The sequence below is a fragment of the Asterias amurensis genome, chromosome 17, assembly GCF_032118995.1.
Source record: "Asterias amurensis chromosome 17, ASM3211899v1".
Classification (NCBI taxonomy): domain Eukaryota; kingdom Metazoa; phylum Echinodermata; class Asteroidea; order Forcipulatida; family Asteriidae; genus Asterias; species Asterias amurensis.
The window spans coordinates 6,411,856-6,433,084 of record NC_092664.1 but is presented as its reverse complement, the minus strand read 5'-3'; the positions used below and the strand labels follow the sequence as shown (position 1 = coordinate 6,433,084).

At 39.2% G+C, this 21,229-nt stretch overlaps 1 protein-coding gene across 1 annotated transcript; it reads left to right on the top strand.

The window, feature by feature from the left end:
* Window positions 1–3,543: 3,543 nt before the first annotated feature.
* LOC139949681 (double-strand-break repair protein rad21 homolog) lies at window positions 3,544–21,144 on the top strand. Its single transcript, XM_071948153.1, has 11 exons — window positions 3,544–3,721; window positions 6,632–6,813; window positions 7,229–7,458; window positions 7,916–8,022; window positions 8,918–9,142; window positions 10,457–10,588; window positions 12,164–12,280; window positions 12,620–12,849; window positions 13,753–13,864; window positions 14,755–15,014; window positions 15,730–21,144. Exons 2-11 carry the CDS (start codon window positions 6,670–6,672, stop codon window positions 16,003–16,005), a joined length of 1,833 nt encoding a protein of 610 aa, XP_071804254.1. The 5' UTR covers window positions 3,544–3,721; window positions 6,632–6,669; the 3' UTR covers window positions 16,006–21,144.
* The last annotated feature ends 85 nt before the right edge of the window (window positions 21,145–21,229 follow it).

The following is a 21,229-nucleotide window of genomic DNA, read 5'->3' as shown; positions in this document are numbered from 1 at the left end:
TCAACCACTAGACCAACTTGATCAGTTAAAAAATAATAGTAAAATCCTACTGATAAATTTCCGTCCCCCATCAAACTTTGAAGTTGTAACAAAAACTTTGTAGACCCCACCTGGGATTTGAACCAAGGACCTCCGACTCCGGAGGCATTTAGTTTTACCACTAGACCAACTTGATCAGTTGTAAAATACCGGAAAAATCCTACTGATAAATTTCCGTATCCCATCAAACTTTGAAGTTGTAACAAAAACTTTGTAGACCCCACCTGGAATTTTAACCAAGCACCTCCGACTCTGGAGGCATTTAGTTCTACCACTAGACCAACCTGGTCAGTTGAAATATACTGGAAAATACCTACTGATAAATTACCGTCCCCCATCAAATTTTGAAGTTGTAACAAAAACTTTGTAGACCCCACCTGGGATTTGAACCAAGGACCTCCGACTCCGGGGGCAATTAGTTCTACCACTAGACCAACTTGATCAGTTAAAAAATAATAGAAAAATCCTACTGATAAATTTCCATCCCCCATCAAACTTTGAAGTTGTAACAAAAACTTTGTAGACCCCACCTAGGATTTGAACCAAGGACCTCCGATTCCGGAGGCAATTAGTTCTACCACTAGACCAACTTGATCAGTTAAAAAATAATAGAAAAATCCTACTGATAAATTTCCATCCCCCATCAAACTTTGAAGTTGTAACAAAAACCTTGTTGACCCCACCTGGGATTTGAACCAAGGACCTCCGACTCCGAGGGCAATTAGTTCTACCACTAGACCAACTTGATCAGTTGAAGAATAATGGGAAAGTCCTACTGATAAATTTCCGTATCCAATCAAACTTTGAAGTTGTAACAAAAACTTTGCAGACCCCACCTGGAATTTGAACCAAGGACCTCCGACTCTGGAGGCAATTAGTTCTACCACTAGACCAACTTGATCAGTTGAAAAATAATAGCAAAATCCTACTGATAAATTTCCGTATCCCATCAAACTTTGAAGTTGTAACAAAAAGTTTGTAGACCCCACCTGGGATTTGAACCAAGGACCTCCGACTCCGAAGGCAATTAGTTCTACCACTAGACCAACTTGATCAGTTGTAAAATAATGGGAAAATCCTACTGATAAATTTCCGTATCCCATCAAACTTTGAAGTTGTAACAAAAACTTTGTAGATCCCACCTGGAATTTGAACCAAGGACCTCCGACTCCGGAGGCATTTAGTTCTACCACTAGACCAACTTGATCAGTTGTAAAATACTGAAAATCCTACTGATAAATTTCCGTATCCCATCAAACTTTGAAATTGTAACAAAAAGTTTGTAGACACCACCTGGGATTTGAACCAAGGACCTCCAACTCCGGAGGCAATTAGTTCTACCACTAGACCAACTTGATCAGTTGTAAAATACTGGAAAAATCCTACTGATAAATTTCCGTGTCCCATTAAATTTTGAAGTTGTAACAAAAACTTTGTAGACCCCACCTGGGATTTGAACCAAGGACCTCCGACTCCGGAGGCAATTAGTTCTACCACAAGACCAACTTGATCAGTTGTAAAATACTGGAAAAATCCTACTGATAAATTTCCGTATCCGTTCAAACTTTGAAGTTGTAACAAAAACTTTGTAGACCCCACCTGGGATTTGAACCAGGGACCTCCGACTCCGGAGGCAATTAGTTCTACCACTAGACCAACTTGATCAGTTAAAAAATAATAGTAAAATCCTACTGATAAATTGCCGTCCCCCATCAAACTTTGAAGTTGTAACAAAAACTCTGTAGACCCCATCTGGGATTTGAACCAAGGACCTCCGACTCCGGAGGTAATTAGTTCTACCACTAGACCAACTTGATCAGTTGTAAATTACTGGAAAAATCCTACTGATAATATTCCGTAGCCCATCAAACTTTGAAGTTGTAACAAAAACTTTGGAGACCCCACCTGGGATTTGAACCAAGGACCTCCGACTCTGGAGGCAATTAGTTCTACCACTAGACCAACTTGATCAGTTGTAAAATACTGGAAAAATCCTACTGATAAATTACCGTCCCCCATCAAACTTTGAAGTTGTAACAAAAACTTTGTAGACCCCACCTGGGATTTGAACCAAGGACCTCCGACTCTGGAGGCATTTAGTTCTACCACTACACCAACTTGATCAGTTGTAAAATACTGGAAAAATCCTACTGATAAATTTCCGTGTCCCATTAAATTTTGAAGTTGTAACAAAAACTTTGTAGACCCCACGTGGGATTTGAACCAAGGACCTCCGACTGCGGAGGCAATTAGTTCTACCACTAGAGCAACTTGATCAGTTGAAAAATACTGGAAAAATCCTACTAATAAATTTCCGTCCCCCATCAAACTTTGAAGTTGTAACAAAAACTTTGTAGACCCCACCTGGGATTTGAACCAATGACCTCCGACTCCGGAGGCAATTAGTTCTACCACTCGACCAAGTTGATCAGTTGTAAAATACTGGAAAAATCCTACTGATAAATTTCCGTATCCCATCAAACTTTGAAGTTGTAACAAAAACTTTGTAGACCCCACCTGGGATTTGAACCAAGGACCTCCGACTCCGGAGGCAATTAGTTCTACCACTAGACCAACCTGATCAGTTGTAATGTAATGGAAAAATTCTATTGATAAATTTCCGTCCCCCATCAAACTTTGAAGTTGTAACAAAAACTTTATAGACCCCACCTGGGATTTGAACCAAGGACCTCCGACTCTGGAGGCAATTAGTTCTACCACTAGACCAAAATCCTGGAAAAATCCCTCTGATGAATTTTCGTCCCCTATCAAATTTTGAAAATCTTAGTTGTAACCAGTTGTAGACCCCGCCTGGGATTTGAACCACGGACCTCCGTGTCTAGAAGCAAACAATTCCACTAGACCAACTCGATCAGATGTAAAATCCTTTGAGATCCTTCTGATCAGTTTTTTTAGTCTCCACTAAATTTGTGCAACACTTTATAAAGCTATTTCAAAACCATAGCCGTAGCCAGAGCCTCAGCCGAAGTCGTGGATTCGACAGGACCCAAGGACATTGGCTATAAGGCAGTGGTTCAATCATCTTTTCCAGGGAGCTTGTCATCCAGTTTTAAAAACAACCATTCACCCAATCAATCAATCAATCAATCAAACATGATTAGCGCACCGCCTCCAGAGACGGGGAACTACTTTTTATGTCTTCAAATAGCGTAGTTAGATGTTTCAGGCGGGAATTTGACGACGCCTTATTTAGGCGGTCAATTTTTTTATTACCAGTCCAAAACGTTTGGTAATAGTATCAGAAGACGATACCTGGAAGGAGGTATGGAAATTGTTTAATTCTCAAGAACAATCACATAAATTTTTGAAAAAATTATTGAAAAACAATTTTTGGATACTGCTTCATCTATTTAATTTAAATTTAAGTGTTATTTTGCTCACAATTTTTTTTTCTCCAAGTGTTTTTTTCTTACTCCTTGTAACTATCGTCCAAATGTGTGCGTAGCGTCGGATCGGCGACTTGACTTCGAAAGCACAAAATACATGACATACATGAACTACACGTAAATTGCTGCTAAATTTACGTGTGTACTAGACGAATGTGTACGGCCAAGAAGCAATTTTTCTGCACGAATGTTACATTTTAATTAAATGAATTTGGTTTGTTGGTTGAATTTGAAATTACTTGTACCAACGGGAGGTTTATTTCATCGTTTATTAGGTAAGTATGGATTATCTTGAATCTAAATTAAATAGAAAATAGGACGATACAGCTGTTTTTTTGGAGGAAACCAATTTTACTTGTTTAAAATAAATTTATACCCGCGCTCAAATTGTGTGTAAACTCACCGTTTTGCTGGTGGGAGTAGGTTTTTGGAGACACTTCCGTGCCTGTAAGTAAAAGTGTGTACAACCTTCTTTTTTGGCTGAAAAGTGTCACAATTATTAGCCAGAAATAGGCCTAGGCCCTAGCCTATAGTTTTTTTTTTTTTTATAGTTTATAATACATAATAGATAGGCCTATCGAAAAATATTAAATTTAAAAATTAAATGTTTGTTATTTAATTTTTGGTTTTTCAATTTTCATGATTTTATTTATTATTATGGTTATCTATTTTTCATTATTCATTATTTTTGTTTGTCAATCCAGGTGTAAATGATAACTTTCCGTAGGGCGTAGTTGCGATAACGTAACCATTTGTTATTACGATACGAGGTACTTCCGAACGGCGGATGTCGGACACTTCGTACCTTTGCCACTTCGTACCCTGGACACTTCGTACCTTCGGGACACTTCGTACCGTAACCAAATTGGTCACTTCGTACCGTGGGCGGGGTACGAAGTGACTATCAGCTGAGTCACTTCGTACCTCCATTAAAATGTGTATTCCTCAATAATTTAATGTTCGTTGAGATAAAAAATTAATAATAGGCTACTTAATGAATTATAATTTTTGTTTGAGTATGTGAATGTCATTTTTAATGTGAAACTAATATTTTGTATAAGTTAATTACCGCCAAGGACATCTTCCGCCAATATTTTTTACAAATATTTTAAAGTCAAACAATCATGCAATCGTCAAAATGGCTCCTTGGTGTCCCAACAAAATAGTAACAGTTGGTTTGTTTTGCTTTTATTTCATAATCATCCGATCACAAAGCACAAAAAAAAATCATAAACGATGCAGTAATCCCAAATTAGTACGAAGGTAGGAAGTGTCTCGTGAGAAGGTACGAAGTGACTCGTGAGAAGGTACGAAGTGTCTTGTAAGAAGGTACGAAGTGTCCAAGGTACGAAGTGTCCAAAGTCACTTCGCACCTTGAAAAGGTACGAAGTGTCCAGGGTACGAAGTGGCAAAGGTACGAAGTGTCCTGACACCCCGAACGGCAACAGGAACTTGGTCCAACCTGCCAACACGTGTACAATTTCGACAGCTGAGCTAGTCACTAGTTGCGATAACGTAACCCTCCTCCCGACGGCCGCCAGGCCGGAGGGTTACAAAGCTCCCGCAATGTCATGTGTGCAGGGCGAAATGGTTAAAAACACAATTTCGACAGCTAGTCAGCAGATTTGCTCCATTTTTACCACTTTTGAAAATCATGACACAAATTCTAGGAACACGAACTTGATCCTCAATGTCTAATGAATCCTACCATATCACTCAAAACACCATTGAGGAAATAATTTGAAGAGAATGACCAATACATACCAGATCCCCGAGCGAAAGAGTAAAAATGTCCCAGGTTGAAAATTTGAATCGAGGGGGGCGAAGCTTCGGCTGTTTGTGCACGTCACGGACTCAGCGCTGCGTGTGGTGCATTCTGTATCCCTGCAACTGTGTGCAGCCGTAGTCTTGTACACGCGGTGAGATGCGAAAATCAGAGAAACAGAGCGCCCGCTAACATTCGATTATTACAAGCGTGTACACTTTTTGCCGTGTGCATAGATCGGAACGTTGGTCGTGTGTGACCGCGCAACACCAATGGTCTTGGAACCAAGACTAAAACTGCATAGTTACCGGGATACACAATGCACCACACGCAGCGCTGAGTCGTTGACCCCGGTGACGTGCACACACAGCCGAAGCTCCGCCCCCCTCAGATTCGAATTTTCAACCTGGGAAATTTGTTACTCTTTCGCTCGGGGATCTGGTAAGTTTTTGTCCTTTTTCGTCAAATTATTTCCTCAATGGTGTTTTGAGTGATATAGTAGGATTCATTAGACATTGAGGATCAAGTTCGTGTTCCTAGAATTTGTGTCATGATTTTTGAAAAGTGGTAAAAATGGAGCAAATCTGCTGACTAGCTGTCGAAATTGTACGTTTTTAACCATTTCGCCCTGCACACATGACATTGCGGGAGCTTCGTAACCCTCCGGCCTATGCGGCCGTCGGGAGGAGGGTTACGATATCGCAACTAAGCTAGTCACAAGATTTGCCCCATTTTTACCGCTTTCAAAAACAATGACACAAATTCTAAGGGCACAAGCTTGATCCTCAGTTACAATGTCTAAATTAAAATGCATCCTTTCATTACACTCAATTCAAAACACCATTGAGGAAATATTTTTAAGAAAAAGGACAAAAACTTGACCAACAATGGGGTAAAAATTGGGCAAATCTGGTGACTAGCTGTCCAAATTGTATGTGTTGGATTGCGATAACGTAACCCTCCTGCTGACGGCAGAGCCGGAGGGTTACGAAGCATGCGCAACCTGTGCAGGCGAAATGGTCAAACAGGTACAATTTTGACAGCTAGTCCACATATTTGCTCAATTTCTACCACTTTTGCGAAAATCATGACACAAAATCTATGAACACGACCTTAATCCTCAATGTCTAATGAATAACACTTAAGAGCACAGTTTGAGAAAATATTTTGAAAAAAAGGACAAAAACTTACCAGATCCCGGAGCGAAACAGTCACAAATTTCCCAGGTTCTATTTAGAACCTGTCACATCGCCATTTTGTGACTTCCCGATATGTTCAACGCTTTATTTTTTGGTCGCCAAGCGCTGAACTGTAGGTATCAGCCAATTGAATTGACGACCTGCCGAGCCGCGGCCAAGTATGACTAAACCAATTGTCTGGATTTATAACAATATTTTAATTATTTTTTATTAACTAACAGGACTGGTGGACAAGCAGTAGGTACCTCACCCGTGCACAATGTTTTATGCACATTTTGTGCTAAGCAAGAAAGGCCCATTAGCCAGGATATGGCTGGCTGCTCATTGGGACAAGAAGTTAACCAAGGCTCATGTATTTGAGACCAACGTGCCGTCATGTGTGGACAGCATTATTCACCCAAAGGTACTAAATTTATCAATTTACCGATGGATTGTTGATCTAGAATTTCTTTTATCTGTGCTGTGTTTGTTTGAATCCTTTGTCCAGGCTTTAACAGGCACTGGACACTATCTGTAACTGCTCAAAATAATTGTTTACATACAACCTTACTTGGCAGTGAGCAGCGGAGAGCTGTTGATAGTATTGTGAGAAATGGCTCCCTCTATGTCACCTATATATGATTGCACTGCCTGACCCAGTTAAAAACAATTTTTGTTGTGCCTACATCCCTCAGTCCTTTTGAATCCGTCCTTTTGCCAAATGGGTATTTTTAGCCCTTGGCCCAATTTCATAAAGCGATTTTCAAGCAGAATTTTCTGCTTCTTAGGTCAATGAAACTGAACCCTGCTGATAATACTTTGTTGCGTTATGTATAAAGGTGAAAATGGCTTTAAGAACATCCGGTCATCTGCTGCTCGGTGTGGTACGTATCCACAGCCGTAAAGCCAAGTATCTACTAGCAGACTGTAATGAAGCCTTCGTTAAAATCAAGATGGCCTTCAGGCCTGGAGTGGTCGATCTGCCAGAGGAGAACCGTGAGGCTGCGTTTACTGCTATCACATTGCCAGAGGTCTTCCACGACTTTGACACATCGGTGCCTGACCTCAAGTAAGATTAAATACTTCCTTCTAAAAACTGGAATATCAAATTATTATTTACATGGCGTCACCACAAGTCTCTCTTGCAAGGTTTTAGCCAGGATTTGGTAAAAGAATGTTCAAATTTGTAGGAAATTTAAAAACTTGGTTTCAAAGTTGTTCACTTATAAACTTCTACATTTAAATGACATACATACAACAGGGTGTCCATATTTTTAAAAGGGTGTCCAAAGGGTACTGTTATAGACCCCTTACATTAGGCGTAAAGCTACTTGCAAGTTGCGTTTAGTCACGCACATGTTTGTACGCGCCAAGAGCAGCTCTATCGTCATTTGATCTGACTCATGAGTCATTGCGTCGCAGTGAGGGCCGCTGTTTAGAGAGCGTGACATCATATGCAAGGGGGTCTATACATTTGTCATGTAAAAACCATTATTAACCCTTTACCCAATGATTATCTTTGACAGTGATGCAGAGGTGCAGAAGCAATTCACATTGAATCAGAGCCGAGTGGAAGAGATAACAATGAAGGAAGATCTCGGATCTATTACGCTAGCACAGGATGATGGCTTTGGTAAGTACACCACCCCCCAATTTCATAATGCCTGCTTAGCACAAAAACCTGCTAAGCCAAGGGAACTCTTGCTTAGCAAAAACAGGTAACCAGCCAACATTCTGTAAAGTTTACATTGTTGCTACTGGTGTCCCACTCATTTTTTGCTTGACAAATAACTTTGTTAAAGGCAGCGGACACTATTGGTAGTTACTCAAAATATTTATCAGCATAAAACCTCACTTGGTAACAAGTAATGGGGAGAGGTTGATGGTATAAAACATTGTGAGAAACGGCTCCCTCTGAAGTGACAGTTTTCAAGAAAGAAGTATGTTTCCATGAATTTGATTTTGAGACCTCAAGTTTAGAATTTGAGGTCTCGAAATCAAGCATCTGAAAGCACACAACTTCGTGTGACAAGGGTGTTTTGTTCTTTCATATGTATCTCGCAACTCTAACGACCAATTAAGCTTAAATTTTCACAGGTTTGTTGTTTTATGCATATGTTGAGATACGCCAAATGAAAAGACTGGATTTTGACAATTACCAATAGTGTCCAGTGTCTTTAAGCAGTACGTATTTTCTGCTAAACAGCTTTGTGAAAATGGGCCCAGGTTTTTCGTTAATATTAAAGATGCATTATTATTTTGTTATGTCTTCCTTTTGATGAATCCAAGCTAGTCATCAGTGCATTTGACATGCCGACATTCATTTTGAGAGTACAAATAAGTTTATTGGTAATGTTGTTTTCAAGAGACATTGTTTTGGTCTGATGCCAAATATTAAAAAGGACACTACAAAGCTCTGGAACACAATAAATATTTATATTGCATAAAATTAAACTAGACAAACTGCTTTTCTGTCATCACTCTTTAAAAAAGTGTATGCTCATTGAGTTTACTCTATGACTTAACAGGTGATCTTGGTTTTGATGAGCGTGAGATAATGCGAGATGCTCAGCAGCAAGAGGAGTCTATGTACAAAGCATCTAGGGATGAATCCCATCTCCTTAGTGATGTAGAGAAAAGGAAAGACACATCGCTGGATACATCATTAGAGAAACCTATGGACTTGGGTCTGGATGAACCAATGAAAGACGATGGGTTTGGTGGTGATATGGTCATGGGAGAAGGACTGTTAGGTGAGTCATCTCTTATTCTGTTTTGTTTTTTCTCTTCAGAACCTGGAAATGTACAGAGTGATTAGCATGCCTCAAAATTACTCATGGCACCCACAGCAATAGACCTTTGCCACGGTGTGGTCATCTTGATTTTACTCCATTCCAACTCATTGTAACCAAACTGAGGCTGGACGAAATAATAGTCTGGTGCCATGCGCAATGAATGTTAGCATTCATTTACTGTTATTGGAAACAGGGAACATGACCAAGATGGAGCCGGCATCATATAATTCTATTGCAGCAGTGCCCTGTGCTTTTGCATCGGTTCCCTAAGATGCAAAGTTTGACACTTCCCTCATAGAAGTTCCCCTTATAGGAGGAAAGTTGCTGTTCCCTTCAAGAAGGAAGTTCAAGGCCTGTTTTTGACATACAATGAAACTAGTATTTAGTTTCTCTCAAGATTCATCACAAGGTCAATGTGTTCTACTTTTGATGTAAAAATAATTTTTCCAAAGATGGTTGAGATAAGCCTGTTTGTTCACTTGAATGAAACATTAATTTAAAGAAAGCTTTTCAGAGTTATGTTTTAACTGTTACAATGTTGTCAATATTTTGCAGCAGCATTGTATCTTGCCACCTACTGGTGACCCTTTCAAAATCAGGCATATTGTTACTGTTGTTTTAGGTGGTACAATGTTTTGCACTGAGTTGTGTGTTCAATGAGAAAGACACCTTATTCAGATACAAAGTTAAAACGACAGCTTGTCCATGTCTTTGTGTACAGAACCATGTTAGCATCCCAGTTTGTTGTACTTGCGTGCCTGGGATCAGTCTATAGACTTTTATCATGGTGCAGCCATCGTGAATTTCTCCCATTGATATCAATGTTACCAAACCGCGGCTGGAAGAACAAACTAGTCTGGTTCCTAATTGCAAGAAGATTATTTGCATGCATTAATGTTATTCGATACGAGGAACATGACTAAGGTGGAGGCAGCATGATAAAGGTCTATAGGTAAGCAGGCCTGATACTTCACGGAGGCAACAAAGGCGATTGCCTCCATGTCACCTGGTCATTGCCTTGGTGCCCTTGAAATGCTCCAGTACAAATTTGCAATTTCATCATAGGGTGCCCTTTACCAAGAAAAAAACTGCCTTGGTGCCCTTGCCCTTTCAAAAACGAAGCATACAGCCCTGGGTAAGCGCTTGTACTCAATAAAATATTCCTACTTTTTTTCAAAGACTAATTATCATGCCTGGGTAGAGGTAATCTAGTTGTGCCAACTGTTGAGACTGTTGAGTGTGAATGATAAACTGATGTTGTGTGATGTTTAGGTGGTGGGTTCATGGAGACTGGAGGAGGTTTATTCGATGAGCATCCGGAGCTACAAGCTGCTGAGGTTTCCATGGGAACAGATAGTGATGCAAGAGATAAACAAACACCAGTGCAGCTTCATCCTGATAAAGGTGAGATTAAAAATCACTTAACGTGTAATCAGTTGAATCAAATCAAATCATCAGTAGGATCCCGAGAAAGATCAAACCTGAGACAAGATCGATCCCCTTATTCATTGGAACTATCCTACCAACATTATGCAATTTCACAGATAACTAAACTAGAGGAGGACATTGGAAGGTCTCAAGCTAAAGACACTAGGAACTGGGCCCATTTTCATGTAGCATGTAGGCATACAAATTTGTTTAGAACCACAGTAAAATCTTGCTTATCAGAAACTGGCTCCCAGCCAAAAACCCATAGAGTTTACATTGTTGCAACTGGTGCCCAGCTCTTTTTTTGCATAGAAATTTGCTCAGCGTTTTTTTTTTTTAGCTTAACAGCTTAAAGGAACACGTTGCCTTGGATCGGTCGAGTTGGTCTTTGAAAAGCGTTTGTAACCGTTTTTTATAAAATGCATATGGGTAGAAAGATGTTGTAAAAGTAGAATACAATGATCCACACAAACATGCCTCGAAATTGCGTGGTTTTCCTTTTACCTCGTCGACTAACACGTCGGCCATTTATGAGGGTCAAAATTTTGACCCCCATAAATGGCCGACCATGTTAGTTCGCACAGTAGAAGGAAAACCACGCAATTTTGAGGCAAACTTGTGTGGATCATTGTATTCTACTTTTAAAACATCTTTCCAACCATATGCATTTTATAAAAAACGGTTACAAACACTTTTGTTTTGACCAACTCGTCCGATCCAAGGCAACGTGTTCCTTTAATGAAATTGGGCCTTGCTAGCAACAATACCTACATGAATAACGCAACAAACTTGCATCACTGCTGTGTGAACCAACGCAATGCACCGCACTCCAAATGCGCATTGCAGCAATGTGTTTTACTCTTTTAGAATCTAGAACATTTAACTAGGCCTGTGGACGATCCACTCTAAGCATATTCTTAAGTATGCTTACGCGCAAAAGAGGCATAAAGTCAAAGAGCAACTGGTCCCCTCTCATTCTTCTTTGATCTTGTGATATGTCTAACTGTATGCAGTTTCCGGTGACCGTGTAAAAAAACCATGATTCATTTTAAAAGGAATCATGCCAAAATACCTCGATTTTTAAACACGCGTACGAAGCCTCCTACAAACAAGCACCAAACAAACGCTCAAACGTTTTCAACAAGCGTGCACACAAAGAAGTTGCCCTTGGGAGCCAATCAGTGTTGTTCTAAATACATCACTACCAGATGTTTGTGACGACAGGCCTGAGTTTTAGCTTTGACAGGGCAAGGCCATTTTCATTTTGCAATGGGTAGTTCCATTTGAAAATCTTAAAGTCAATGGGAAACTTTGTAAGGGGCACCAAAGCCAAGCCCAGGGGCATCAGAGGCCATGGTCTCTGTGCCTGCGTGTAATTCCAGGCCTATGACGAGAGGTATGGATACGGCATGTAGCCAGGGCTGAGCATCTAGTTCCAGTTGTGATAGGGAAATGCATTTAGTATTGGATTTTGAAACTATTGCTATTAATTGTACATGTATTCATACTCATTGATGGAATTTCTATTGGTGTGCTTTTGTGTGTGTTTAGTTACAGAGCAAGAACCACAGCCAGCTGAGATGACAGAGCATCAAGCACCAGCTGATCAAACCACACTTGTACCTAATGAAGAAGAAGCTTTTGCATTGGAACCTATTGATATTACTGGTAAGTCTTGTTGCTTGATGGGTGCTATATAGGATTCAAACTGCCTCTAGCTACTGAGCAATCTCGATGGTCTAGTTGATAAGACACTGCTCTAGAATTGCAAAGGTCGTGGGTTCGAATCCGCCGAGCAATCAGGCTGGTCTAGTTGGTAAGACACTGCTCTAGATTTGCCTGTGACTTTTTTTCACGGAACTCGGGCAAGTACCAAGTGCTAACACACATCTGTCTTTATGGGTGAAACCAAAATGATTATTCTTTATCCCGATGCAAATTTAAAATCCATTGAAAAATCTCTGTTATATGTTAACATATCCTTTGTTTTGGTAATTGTGTTTACAGCTGGTGTCAAAGAAACAAGGCAACGGCGCAAACGTAAGCTCGTCGTTGATGAAATCAAAGAGCTTGCTGGCGATCTAATCAAATCCCAATTGAAAGACACATCGGACATCGTATCGACCCTTGACCTTGCTCCGCCGACCAAGAAGTTGATGTTATGGAAAGAGACCGGTGGGGCAGAGAAGTTGTTTGGTCTACCTGGCAGGCATTCTAATGCGGATCACATTATCAAGGTGAGATTCGGACTCCTATGTTGTTTATTAGCTGTTTGATTGCGCATTTGTTTTATTTTTACACACACGTTCTTGAGTAGTTAAGTCCATTACAGCCCTGCTACCTTTGGCAGAGCACAAGGTTTGCCCTGAACTTTTTTAGCGACCAGGGCCCAATTTCAAGGAGCTGCTTAAGAAAATAGCTTTCTCATTTTACACATGTTACTGCCCAAAAATTCATGCCATATACATTGCTTGTAACTGGTACTAAGCTGTTGTTTACTTAGCATAACAATTGAGTGGAGTCTTGGCCGTTAATCTTATTTTACTAAGCAAGGATTTTGTTTGCTTAAGCACAATTTTGTGCTTAAGCAGCTCCATGAAATTTGGCCCAGGAGCATGGGGCCTACTTCCTGCGTCACATCACTAAAGTATCAACCCTGGATGATGGGATTTGAGGGATTGCATAGTGAAGTATCAAGATATATTTGGTTTGCGGTAACACCATGTGTACATCTACTTGCTGGGTAGATCATGTTCTTATGAGAACTTGTCTTGCTTTTAATCTTCAAGTCCTTGATTCTGATTGATCGATCCAAGAGTTTGATATAAACCTATATTGCACGGCCCACATCGCACCCTGTGTCTTGTGTGTTCTGACTGCTGTCTAAGTTTGCTTGAAGATAAATCTGTTATCACACGCACGCTTGTCTGCGTCCCACATCCAACTCTGCATATGACCTTGGTGGATATGGTACGCAGAAGCGCTGAGTTCTAAATAAAAACATAATCTACCCTGCACGTAGATTTATACATGATGTTACAGCAAACCAAATATAATATATGGATGTATATTATGAGAAACATACTTTTTTAGACATAACCAACTTTTAAATTTAATATAATTGTTGTTGTACATTTCAGATCTTCACCAAGAACCTGACGCCTGACATCCCTAAGGATCTACGTACTCACCAAGAAGATTTCTTAGACTTGGAGGAACCAGAGAGAATGAGAGATGACCCTCTTTCACAAAGTAAGGAATTTAATAAATTAAATAATTCCTTTATTGATTTCTGAAATTCAAGTTCGTGGCAGAGCGGATAAAAGCGCTGAACTCAAGCTCTGGCGTTTCTGTTTACCAGAGTGTGGGTTCGACTCCCGGTTGTGATACTTGTGTCCTTTAGCAAGGCACTTAACCTCAATTGATTCGTAAAAAGTTGTGAAAGTAGTGCATTCTGCTCTAGCAGCCAGGCTCCTAGTGGATGATACCCATGCCTACATACTTACGGAATGTGAAGGGGATAACCCTTTTTTAGCCCTAGGAGTAGGTGGAAACGTGCTCTTGGTGACAGTTAAGTGTAGCCCTCACCTTGAAGTGGCCGACCGTGGCCTTGTGATGTTACACCCATTTTAGACAGGCACGCCAAAGCCGCGCCGAACCAAAAAGATTAGGAGCAACTCTAGGTTGACCCAAATAAATTTTTGTTTCAGACAGGCGAACTTAACACAAGATTTACATTGGCTAGGCTCATGACAAGATCGATACGTCAAACTTTTCATAAATAATAATAATAAAGAATATTTATAAGGCGCCAAAATCTACCAAATGAGTTGCTCAAGGCGCACAAGACATGCAAGAGGGGAAACCACACACAGCAAGGAAAATAAGACAAAGAGCAATTACATACAAGCGACATTAAACAATGTGGTTTTTAACTTAATCTTGAAAGTATTGAGACTAGAAATGTTGCGAATTTGAAGAGGCATATCATTCCAGATTGTGGGTCCAGCATGTACGTAAATCAGAATTTGGTTCGGCTTGACTCTGGAGCGTCTGTGTGAAACGGGTATTAGGCGATCTCTCTTTCTCAAAAACAAAAAATTAATCATACGCTTATAATTTTTTTTTCTTCTAACTCCAAGGTGTTGCAGTACCAGAGCAAGATTCCACCCTAGTAGAGGACCAACAAGCACGAGCCCAACGTGAGGCCAGTACATCTAAGCTTCCTGATCTATCATTGATGTCAGTCAGAAGAGCCTCTGTATCCAGCGGTGAGGATGATTACGATGCTGGGGATGATCTCTTCGGTCCGGAGTACGATGATGATTATGATATTCCATCAGTCATGCCTCAGTCTGTCGGACCTCAACAATCCCAAGAAGAAGAGGAAGAAGAAGAAGAGGTAAGGGTCTTAATTCGGAGGTTGAAGACTCAAGTCCCGCTCTTGTTATTATTGTTTGTTTTACCCAAAGTTAATATGAGGGGAATTGACCCAAAACAGGTAAAATGTTGCCACTGAAAAGAACAGACAGATGACATTTTCAGCTGTTTGCAAATTGTAAACAGCCTCTTTAAAGGCAAAGTATACGTTTAATTTTTGAATCGTTTGACTGTTTTAATCCTATTTAAAGTAGATGTATACGATAAAATACATGTACACACATTCAAAGTGAAAATTTCACTTCAAAAGGTGGTCACCGAAAATCGGGAGCAAATATGTCCGCACAGGGACAAAAACCGCGACTAGGAATACACGATCTGAGAAACGTTATTCCAGTAATGCTTCTCAGATTCAAATTGTGGGGGTTTAAAAACTGATCACTTTATCTATAACCACATTACTTCAAAGTGGAAGGTTTCTCAAAATACTTCATACAATCAAACACTGATGTGTGCTTCTAACCAAAAGATTTTATTGCCATTCATTTTGAGAGTGATATACATTCCCTTTAAGAAAAACAAAGATATTAAACAGAACAAGACCATACAAGTCTCAAACGTAGTTGCCCAAAATTTTCTCTGGTGATTTATTATTTGGGGTTTCTAGATTAAGCCACTGTGCTTTTGTTTCATGAATGCGACAATAGTATAAAGGTGTCTGTTTTGTGTTGTCTCAGATCGAGGAGCGCGAGGGTGAGAACACTGAAGAGAGAGAAGAGAGGATCTTAAACAAGCGAGCTCATCAAATGCTGACAACACTCCGTAGCCGCTTCATGAAAGAAGACACGTTAACCTTCTTCGAGCTCACCAGGAAGCAGAATCGCAAACAAGTCGCCGCCAAGTTCTATACTCTACTCGTTCTCAAGAAACAACAAGCTATTGAGGTTCAACAGCAAAGCACGTTTGCAGATATTAGCATCATCCCTGGACCGGCATTTAACACAATCTACTAATTTGAATGAAGTAAACATCAAAAAAATACAGTCTGTCCAAAATATGAGTCTGTCCAAGATTGTACTAATTGGACTTTGGGCCAATTTCATAAAGCTGTTCAGCAAAAAACAAATTTCTTGATCAGCAAAAAATTGAGTTGGGCACCAGCCACAACAATGCAAACCTAATGTAATTTGGACTGGTAACCTGTTTCTGCTAAGCAATACTGTTTCGTGCTTAGTAAGTTTTAGTGCTTACAGATTGTATGAAATTGGGGGCTATTGTATTAAGGCTGATTAGCATAAAATGAAAGCTGCTGTGCTAAACCAGCTGTGGTGATCTACCTGGTTTGGCTCGTTAACTCAACGATATTTTTCTGCCTACCAGCTTTATGAAATCGCGCTGAAGCCATTTGTTACCTACGTCTGCTCCAATTTGGGTCCAATTTGCAATTATAGGAAATGTGCAGGACTTCCAAGCAACTTCACAGGGTTGGCACTGCCTTCACAAATGGCTAAGAATATTTGTTAAATGACAGCCATTCCAAAAAGGTGTTTTCTTTCAGAATCCTTTGGTATTTTGTTGAGAAGAAAATAATTCTTATACAGAAATAGAAAGCGTTGCTGAATTTCAACAATTTTCTGAACTGAGAAAAGACTTCCCCCTTTAACTGTTCTCCAGACTTTTGAAAATATCAGCCAGGAAGACATGATCTCCATTATTTATTGAATACTTTTATACTATTGTAGTTTTTAATTTAAACCATGATTTCAGTTTTGTACATCATCGTGATCAAAGTTCTTTTGAAGAACTGTTATGCGACTGATAATGAAAACTTGTTCCTTTTTTTTCCTTAATGCTTTTTACAATTTCATTTTCGATATTTGTGAACTAAACTGGGTGCAGATTCGACCACAGTGTTATGTGATAGAAGTTTTGTCATTTTACTACAGTTTTAGCGTTGGGTTATAATGTTTTCAATCTCCTAGCTTGCCTTTTTAAGAACTTTTACTTGTGATGTTTTGGTTATTTGTTCAACTTGAGTACAGTATGTTACTGGTGTTAGGTACAGAAATTTCAAATAATTTGTCTTAAACTAAAAAAGAAATATTTTTGTAGTGATCAAAATTATTAATTGAGGAAAAATTAAGTCAGATTGTTAGTTTTTATTCCACTACATAAGAAGTACATAGCTGAGACTCCTGCCATTAGTGTATAACTGTAGCTTGGATACTTATATGTGTTGTTGAAGGAACACGTTGCCTTGGATCGGCCGAGTTGGTCTTTGAAAAGCGTTTGTAACCGCTTGTTATAAAATGCATATGGGTAGAAAGATGTTTTAAAATTAGAATACAGTGATCAACACAAACATGCCTTGAAATTGCACGGTTTTCCTTCTACCTCGACGACTAACACGGTCGGCCATTTATTGGAGTCAAACTTTTGACTCCCATAAATGGCTGACCATGTTAGTTCGCACAGTAAAAGGAAAACCACGCAATTTCGAGGCAAATCTGTGTGGATCATTGTATTCTACTTTGAAAACATCTTTCTAACCATATGCCTTTCCTAACCAACAGTTACAAACGCTTTTTATAGACCAACTCGGCCGATCCAAAGCAACGTGTTCCTTTAGAAAGAGGGATGGTTGTCAATTTACGGTCCATACTTTGGTTCAACATGTCCAGCCGGAACATTGCTAGTGCTCAATATGTCATTGATCATAACTGCGGCCATTTCATGGCTCTGCTTACCACCAACTTCTACGCTTACAATCACCATTCTCCACTTACTGTTCAAGCGCTGAACTTCTGTGCTAGCTGTGTAAGAGAATGCCTGGTAACGTGGAGTATGCACAAGCGAAAATTCCCTACTAACAAATGAAATATGCTTGATGTAAGCGCGACATTCTCTGCTTCCGTAAGCGCTGATTCTTTGCCTACGGTAAGTAGAGCCATGAAATTGGGTCCTGATTTCATGTCAGGGACAATCATTCAAAGACCAATGATATCTGTCGTAAATAAAACGGAAGTAGGTTTAGGAACTAGACTTGTATTGCTTTTCATTGTATTAAATGTTACTATTTGTACATAATGTATTTAAACGAATTAGTAGATAGTAAGTCGCTGGGAATATTCTAAACGGCAGTAGACATTTTTAAGTTTTCTTAAATCACATAGGTTTGTAGCAGGTGGATCAATATATTTTCAGTAGATCCTCCCAAAACGTGTAAATATTTTAATTTGTGTTTTAGACATTTTTAAATATTGCTGGATATTTGAAACGATGCCGCAAGGAGCATCTGCAACTCTAAGTAGTGGATAAGTGAATCCTAAATCCCCAAGTGATGTTTATTTATCATTACATGTAGCTTACACTGTATACATTTATGGTCGTGTCCAACCTCGTTCCCAGGGGTGATCAATCTCACTGCGCCATCTTTTTCCCAGCATGCCTTGCTCGATCATAACCCCTGGAATGGTCCAATTTACATGTGCTATATGCTAGCACATTTAAATGAGCCATTAATGAGCGTACATATTCATTATTCAATATTTTGTACGCACGCACGCACGCACGTATTTCGTCTTAAAGAATGTTTTTGTTTCTAAAAAACGTGTTCGTGTCATAAAAAAAGCGGGCGTGATCAACACGCAAATAACAGTCTTGACACGCACTTGACATCTAACGCCCTACCAATTTCTTTTGCCAATCAGCGTTGTTTCCTAGTACATGCCTCCCAGGGGTTAGTGACGAGAGGTATCAATATGGCGTGCTGCCCATAGTAGCGAGGCTGGGTCATGTCAGAATGGTCGTGTCAGAATTTGCAGCCAAAGCTACCACTGGCTAAGGTTGTTGTTAAGGAGGAATTTTTCATCAACGCACGATGATGCAGAAATCTAGCCGTAGCTCTAGCATCTAGCCGTAGCTCTATACTTCCTGCGAATGCGATACAAACTTTGACATCAACAAATTCAACTCCTGCGAAACATTCGCTGTGAAAACAGCCCTGTGACAGTGTGTGATGACAACATTCACTTCGCATTCGCAACCAGGCTTCATCATTTTTTGTTGAAGAGCATAGAATTGCTGTATTTATTTGGGTCATTATTTTTCAACATAGAAATTCTGGACCTGAAATGCTACACATGTTTATAGACTGAACTGACAAAATTCATGCATGGATTTTACCAAACCACATGCTAACCTGCCCTGTACATATCAGACAATGAACCTTTCCAAAGCTTTAGCAACAATGGTACAAACTTATTTTTTATGAATCACTTTTTACATTGCAGTTGCATAAGCAATCTAAACAAGTATTAAAATAACTCTAGACTTCACAATAAAAGCATCTAGATCTAAAGTCAAATGTAAGCAACCATCAGAAAATGAACTGCTGCCATATTTATTTGTTGAGCATGTAAAGTATATTTCATCGATATCTCCACCAACTTTGTAGTCCTAAGGAACAAGTTTTTAAAAAGCTGTCTTTTAAATTTGTAAATATCAAACCAAATGGTCTTGAAATTTATTCAAAACTTTTATCAATATATCTTGAACACTCGACCAGTTTTAAGTCAAACTGCATTTAAAAGAAATTTCAGTGTTCTCTGCATTCAGATATGTTGTGTACTTATCTGTGGAAACAATAGCACTATTTTTATTCCTCTAGTACTTGGGATATTTCATGTATTCCTAAAAGCGTCTTGAAAGCTCCATTTTCGGAGTGCTGAAATTGAAAAAGTAGCTCAGCACAACTAAATGATGCTTACCAGATAAAGGTTACCAACCAGGTACCATGTACATGTATCATTTTTGGCTGGCTGCTTATTGTTGCTTAGCAGAAGTGTTGTCTGCTTAAGCAGGTATGAATTGGGCTTTGGTGGAGTACCATTGTTTTAACATGAATTTTCTACTTAGTATCGGATATTTTTATCAGCAATGACTTTGAACTCCGATAGTGAGTCAAACTATAACAGTTGGGTCATAAATGAAAGGATGTTAAATTTTGATATACTGCAAGACAGAGTCTGATGTTTCTACCCTAGCAGAGTCTAGGCCATTAACTATTTTGTGCATTTATACCATAATATCCTTTTTGTTGGTTAGCAGTTTGCAACAGCTAATTCTATTTTCTCATTTTGAAATATTAAGCAAAGTTGTTTGTAGTTTTCACCATTGTTTTGTTTTTTAATGGTCTTTCGTTGTGCTATATATGTCAAAATAGACAGGCTTGCATTGATTCACTCTTACTTTGTCCATTTAAGGCGGGCTCCAAAGTCAAATCCAGTTTCACGATGCACTCATTTTCAATAGATGGAGTCACTTTGAAAGTGGGATTGTAATTAACAAGTCTCCAACCGCATGAATACCCTTCTAGTGAAATTTTGTCAACATCCAAAGACAGTGCATTTTTGTTTGGGAAAGTTTTAGTTCAATCCTGAATTAGGATGGTATTCAGACATTTAATGTATGGACCAATTTGTTAATATCCAATTTCCTTATGTGTTAAGTTTTGCTCTGAAAGAGAATAACACACATTTCAGACAGCTTTCCACAGTTGTGGCGAACAAAATTCTGAATTAAGTACATGACAAGTCCGATGTCTGAAACAGTTTGAGGAGCGACTGATTGCGCTATTAAAGTAAAAAGATTGACTGTTGCAGTCGTTCGGAATGACTGTGGAGTGTCTTGGTTTCAGACATCGATCTTTTCATGAGCCAAGCCAATGTAAATGTTATGTTAATTTTGCCTGTCTGAAACCAAAATTTATTTGGGTGGACCTAGAATCACTCCTAATCTATTTCATGTATTTGGTTCACGGCGACTCTGGCGTGCTCGTTTGAAACTTGTCATTATTTCTCCAACTTTCTTAAGGACTCTGTATCTATTTGAAGTTGAGTACGTCACAAAACTGAGTTTGACCATGGAGCCCCTCTTTAAAAAGACTTGTATTTCTTAAACGTTTGTTTGTAAAGTTTTCTTTGATTGTCTTGAATTAATGCCAACTCAGAAGACTGCTGTACATTATTCTAAGATAAGTTGTTTTTTTATACAGTTCCCATGATTTATCAAAGCTGATTAGTAAAGATTAAATAAGAATAAATTTTCTGTGTAATAAAATTGTTTTTATGTGATTTAATTTTATTAACCAATATTCACCGTTTTCATGACCCTGATTTACATTATATACTGTGCTTAGCTTAAAACGTCGAACCTGCAATACTTAAGACCTCATAT

Bases quoted from the DNA above. Each gene is read 5' to 3' on its own strand.
- LOC139949681 (XM_071948153.1), top strand. From the start codon at position 6,670: ATGTTTTATGCACATTTTGTGCTAAGCAAGAAAGGCCCATTAGCCAGG. The intron at 6,814-7,228 runs GTACTAAATTTA...TTATGTATAAAG, and splicing joins ACAGCATTATTCACCCAAAG to GTGAAAATGGCTTTAAGAAC. The intron at 13,865-14,754 runs GTAAGGAATTTA...TCTAACTCCAAG, and splicing joins AGATGACCCTCTTTCACAAA to GTGTTGCAGTACCAGAGCAA.